General features: G+C 57.9%; 1 protein-coding gene across 2 annotated transcripts; it reads right to left on the bottom strand.

Moving 5' to 3' along the window:
* Positions 1-294: 294 nt before the first annotated feature.
* EMX2 (empty spiracles homeobox 2) lies at positions 295-5,091 on the bottom strand. 2 transcript variants are annotated; one of them, XM_032191686.1, is made up of 3 exons: positions 4,701-5,091; positions 2,728-2,912; positions 295-462 (listed from the first exon to the last, which is right to left on the bottom strand). In XM_032191686.1, exons 1-3 carry the CDS (start codon positions 5,089-5,091, stop codon positions 295-297), a joined length of 744 nt encoding a protein of 247 aa, XP_032047577.1. The 2 variants fall into 2 exon arrangements, with proteins under 2 accessions (XP_032047577.1, XP_032047578.1); XM_032191687.1 differs by lacking the exon at positions 2,728-2,912 and having other exon boundaries at positions 359-462.
* Between the last annotated feature and the right edge of the window lie 746 nt (positions 5,092-5,837).

Below are 5,837 nucleotides of genomic sequence, written 5' to 3'. Positions count from 1 at the left end.
GGACTGCGAGAAACGGAATACCTGTCAATCACCTCGTCCCGGAGAGTTTTGGCTCTGATTGACAGATCCCCTTTGCCAGAGTTGTGCCAGCGGTGCCCCAGCCTGCACCTCTCGCGGTCTCGCCCTCGCTCACTCGCGGCTGCCCTCCCAGACGGGGATGGCGATTTGATGAAGAAGATCCCGGTGTCCCTTCCCCGCACCGCCACGCCGGGGTGTGTGAGCCTCTAACACTTTATCTCGGTGGGGTGGCTGGCTTGAAAAAGTCCAAAAGTGCCAGTTCGTGGTTTTTTTTTTTTAATCGTCCGACGTGACGTCGATTTCTTCTGGACTGGCTTGTTTGGTGGCGATCCTCCACCGGTTAATGTGATGAGTCCCTTTTTTCTTCTGTTGTGAGTCTGAACCTTCCTCCTCCAACTTTTGCCGCTTGAACTTCGTCCTCCTGTTCTGAAACCATACTTTTACCTGCGGGACGAAAGGCACCGCCCGTTAGCCCGCCGCCCTCTACCTGGCCTCTACCCTGGTCCGGGGACCCCCGCACCCCTGGGAGCACCTGAGCACCTCCAGACACCTGCAGCAGCCCCCACACCCCCCGCAGGGCCGCGCAGTTTCCGCGCAGGAGTGCGCGCAGTGCCGCCGGCCGCCTCCCCGCACCGCCCGCCACGACGGCGGGGCGCCCCCCTGTACCGCTCCCCCTGGGGGCTGCGGGGCTCCAGCGGCTGGAAAGTGAGCCCAGGGATGCTCCGGGGACACCGGGTCGGTTGCGGGGTGTCCCCCGCAACGGGAGCCCCCGGCCCAGCACGGTAGGGCACGGCGCGGCGCGGTGCGGCCACCGGGAGCGATGCGCACAGAGCCCAGCGAGAAGCTCGGCCCTAAACGGGGTGTGAGGGTGAGATCTTGCTCTTGGAGAAGTGAATAAAATGAAACCAAACCAGACCAAAAAAAAAAAAAAAAAAAGGCCTAAATTAAAAACGTCCGGCGCTGCCCCGAGCGCCTCCGCAGGGCTCGCCGTCCAGGAGCGATCGTCTGACGACGAAACCTGTCCTAAATGCCGTCCTAAATGCCCCCCCGGATTTGTTCAGCCCCGAATAAATCTGACTTAACCATCCGGCAGCTGACTTCAGTGCTTTAATTACAGATAGTATTGATCTGGGAGCTATCTCCAGGGCTGGCCACACTCCTCGTAGTGGCCAAAGGTAAACATTTTTTTTTTTCCCGAAGCAGTTTAAACTCTGGTTCTGTCTGAAAGTGCCTGATAAAGGCCCCAGCGAGGGGGGAAAAGGGAACTGGAGCATTTTAATAAGCTGGTTTAACCCGCTTCGCTGCCTCTTCAGAACAGAGACCTGCCCGGCCGGACACACATCTCTGCTGCATTTTCATATTCTCCAAAAGTCCCCCATTAAAAAGCTGAGCGGGGAACAAGGGGTGAGTTTAATTTGCTTTTAGTTTGCTAATTGAAGGGGAGGACGGTTCATTTCTGCACGCTGATCTCCCAAAAGGGAGCTCATTTGTAGGGGACTGGGGGTTTGACATCCGGACAAAAGACCCCAACCAGCTTCGGAATCAAGCAGCACAAAGACCACCTTAAATACAGCTTTCCAGTGGAAATAAGCCTGTGACCGGTCCCTTGTTCGGAGAACCTCATAAAAGTGGCGATCCCTTTTTATTGTTTTGTTAGGGAGACATTTTAAAACAAAAGCTCCAACCTCTTTATTGCTTCCCCCACGAAAAGGAGTTAAAAAAAAAAAAAAAAAAAAGTGTTACAACTTAATCCGCCCGGAGAACGCTCTGTTTACTGGGAACTTTGAACTAGGCTGCGGCTGGGTATTATTATTATTTTTTTTAAAGTACAGTGCCCCATACTGTAGCGAAGACAATCCCCATCTGGAGCCCTCTCTCCACGATCCTCCTGGAAGGGCGCAAAACAAAAGCCCGGCAGCGGCACCAGCAGCACCACCACCACCACAACAACAACCCCCCCAAAAGCCCGGCCTCTCTTCCGGCGACGAGAAAACCCCGTGGAAAGCGCCCTCGCCTCGGGGCCGAGCCGTCGGGGCCGGGCCGTCGGGGGGTGCCCGCCGAGCCCCCCGCTCCCCGGCCAGCCCCGAGCGCAGCGGGCTCCGCTGGAGCCCTGGACCGCGGCCAGGCGGCGGGGGGGGGGGGGGGTGAGGGTGGGAAGGGGGCTCATTGCCATCGGTAATTTCTCCGCTTTTATTTTTAATCGTCGTACCCTCCCCAGCTCGTTCCTCGTTTCGCCTCTGCCGGACCCGGGGCTAGAAATAAGCGCAAAGCTATCCAAAAAAAACGCATTTCCATCCCGGGATCCAAAGAGGTGTTTTGTTTTGTTTTGTTTTTCCTTCCCCCTCCGCCTTTTGTTTTCTGGGCTTTTTCCCTAACTTGTAAATATTTTCGAGGGGCACACCGGGCTCTCAAAAAAACCGAGCGGGGGCTCGCATTTGCCATCAGCGGATCGCCATCCCCGCCGCTCCCTTCCCACGCCGGGGTCCCTGCGGTGGCACCCGAGCTTCGGGGCTTCCAGCGGCCACCCCAAGGAAGGCGATGGCCCTCAAAACCGAGCGAGTTTTTATCACACGCAGCCACACGGGGACGAGAACCACATCGCCCCCACTTCGCGGAGGCCTAAACCTCCTCACGGGGTTTTGCACGGGGTTTTCGCCCCCGTCCCCCGGCTTTTTCGCTTCGTCCCCGGCCGCAGCTGCTTCCCCTTACCTGAGTTTCCGTGAGGCTGAGGCTGTGTGCCAGCTGTTTTCTCTCTGCTCCTACTACATAATGGTTCTTCTCAAAGGCATGTTCCAGTCTCAGTAATTGGGATGGGGAGAAAGCTGTACGGATCCGTTTGGGTTTCCTGGCCAGTGCGTTGTGCAATAGGAAGCTCTCCGGGCTGGTTTCATTCCCTGGGCAGCAGGGCAAAACGGGGATTAGCAAAACACCTTCCCCAAAAGCACTCGAGAAGAGTTTTTAGCGCAAGAATTTGGGTCTCCCACCATTACCCGCCAGAGAGCTCTGCCTCTTCTTTCTCCCTCCCTTCTTCCCTCTTTCTCTCTCTTTTTCCCTTTTTTTATTCAGAAAGAGACTTTAAAAAATATTATTTCGATAACTAGGTGCAAGCAATAAGTAGGGAAAGGAGAGAATGGGGAGAAAATCAAATCGTAAACATGAGGCAGGCAGCACTATTAAAAACACACGAGGGAAAAAAAAAAAAAAAAAAAAAAAAAAAAAAAGTAAAGGAACTGGCCAGAGCCCGGCTGCGGTGTCTGCGGCTTCATCCTACAGCTGCCCTGCTCTCTCTCACCCACCGTATCTCTCTGTGTTTGTTTGCTTATTTATTTCCTGGGAGGCAGGGCAAGGCTCCGAGCGCGGCCCCGGCCCGGCCCGGCCCGGCCCGGCCCAGCACGGCTCCGCTCCGCCGCCGGGCCCCGCTTCCCCCTCCGGGGCCTCCTTCTCCCCTTCGCCCCCCTGGTCCCGGGGGGGGGACAAACTTCGGGGAGGCCCCGGGGTGCCCACCGGAGCCGGCCTGCTGCGGAGCAGGGATTTTTATTTTTTTTCCTTTTTTTTAAATTTTATATACATATATTTTTTTGGGGGGGGTGGGGGGTCGCTCTCCCGGCTGGCCCCTGCATCTCCTCAAATCGGTCCATCCAAGGTGGAAAACCCACCGAGGGTCTCTCCCCGCAAGTGCCTTAAAAATCGTTGCAGCAGCAGCAGGAGGAGGGTGTGTTTGGGAGCAGGCTGTGGCTCAACACCGGGACGTTTCCGCCTTTCATCTCCCGCTCCTTCCCAATCGCCTGATGGCTGTGACAAATAATTTGGTGAGCGAAACCTGTAATTTTATTCTGCGAGGGTAATAATCCAGCTCGTATCTCGGTCCGCCTGGCTTCGGGGAGAGCGGCTCCTTTTCCAGCCCGGCTGCAGCGGCTGCGGAAGGCCAGGGAAAAAAAAGGGGGCTCGCAGGTGGTTTGTTTTCGTTGGGAAATAACAAATAAATTTTGAAAAAAAAAATAATAATTAAAAAAAAAAGGAGTTCTCCGAGAGGAAGCTGATTTTTTTTTGTTTGTTTGTTTGTTCGCTGGTTTAACGAAAGAAGCAGGGACTGGACCCATTACGGGAGGAAATCTTCTCCCCCTTCGGAGAAGACGCTGCCGGTCGCAAAGGGTTAAAGAAGGGGGATTTTATTGATTGGGCGCCATTGGGTTTGGTTCTTTTCCCTCAGCTGGGCAGCGATCACTCGGCAGCCCGGAGGCTTTCCCTGCCTGCACCGGACCTCAGTCCCGGCTCTCCCGGCAGCCCCAAATCCTCGGCTCTCTCCTGCGCTGGGCTTTTATTTTTATTTTTTTCCCCCTTCTCCTTCTTTGGGCTCCGTCCCAGTCCTTGCTGGAGCGCCACCCGCGCACCCCTCCCGGCTTTCGGGGTCGCTGCGGAGGTTTGAACTAAAATACCCAGGCGGCTTTTCCAGCCCCGCTTCTTTCGGGGAGCAAAAACCCGGGGAAGCCGGGGCCGGCCGTTCCCTGATCTTGCTCGAGGGGAACCCAAACCGAGAGCAAACCCGCAGCCGAGCTCGACCCGCCGGGCTCCGACGGCTCCCGGGGGCCGGGGGATGGATAGGGGCCGGGGAAGGGCTGGGGATGGACGGGGGAAGCCCGGCCGCAGGTGGGAAAAGGGGGGAGAGGAAAAGTTGCACGTACCTTGGAACCTCTGGCCCAGATACCGGTAGCGGTGTATTAGCCAGGGGTAGAAGGTGGAGGGGTCCCTCTGCTGCGAGGCGAAGAGCGGGTGCGTGGAGTGCGAGGCGGGCAGCGGGTGGGCGGCCAGGGCGTGGGGAGGGGGCACGGGATGGACCGGCACGGCCGGGTTCGGCGGGTGCGAGACGGCCTCTGCAAAGACCAAGTCCGGGTTGGAGTAGACCCCCCTGCCGGTGGAGTGGAAGCCGTTGAGAAAAGGGTTCATCGGGCTGGAATTGGCATAGCTCAGCGCCGCCGGCCGGATAGGATCCTCGGAGCGAGACGCGGGCAAGGGGCTGTCTTTGGCCACCAGCGACTCGATGGTGAAACACCGCTTGGGTGCGGGCTGAAACATGCTGCCGCGGCGAGAGTCCCCGAGCGAATCTCTGCCTGGCTCTCTGGTGCGCGGGAGGCGATCCGGGGAAGTTTGCAGCAGGGAGTGACTTGAGGAGGGATAGATACACACATAAATAGACAGGGGCTGGAGGAAAGGAGGCAGCGGCAGCCAGCGGTACCCAAAAGGGAGACACACGCACGCACACACACACACACACAAGAAAAAAAAAAAAAAAAAAAAAAGTTGCTGGGAGAAGTTTCCCTCCTGCAAGGAAAAGGCGGTCGCCCCCCCCTCCCTCCCTAAGTCCAAAGACAATCCATGGATGTGATCGGCCCCTTCACAAGTTGTGCAAACGATTTGTTAGTTCATGAGCCTAATTAGTGCTGGGATCACATAAACAGCTTCCTCTGAAGCCTGGTAAATGGCTTGATGATTGGTCGCTATTACTCGCCTTGAGGTTGAAGGGGGAGACTCTTTAAAGTGCGTCAGAGGGGAGGCGAGCGCCGGGCAGCGCCATCGGGAGGGATGGAGCCGCGGATCGGAGTGCGCCGGGAGCGCGCAGAGCGGCGCGGGGGGAGCGCGGCACCCGCCCGGCCCTGCCCGCGCAAGCCCCGCGCAAACCCCGCGCAAGCCCCGCGCAGCGCAGCGCGCCCCCGGCTGCGGGCGACCGAGGTAGGGGGACGGGGGCGGTGCGGGCTGGGGGGGCTCCGCATCTCTCCGCGGGGTGCGGGGAAGGGGAGGGAAGGAGGAAAGCAGCGCGGCTC

This window comes from Aythya fuligula, chromosome 7, assembly GCF_009819795.1.
Source record: "Aythya fuligula isolate bAytFul2 chromosome 7, bAytFul2.pri, whole genome shotgun sequence".
NCBI lineage: Eukaryota > Metazoa > Chordata > Aves > Anseriformes > Anatidae > Aythya > Aythya fuligula.
This window is presented reverse-complemented; position numbering and strand designations above follow the sequence as displayed.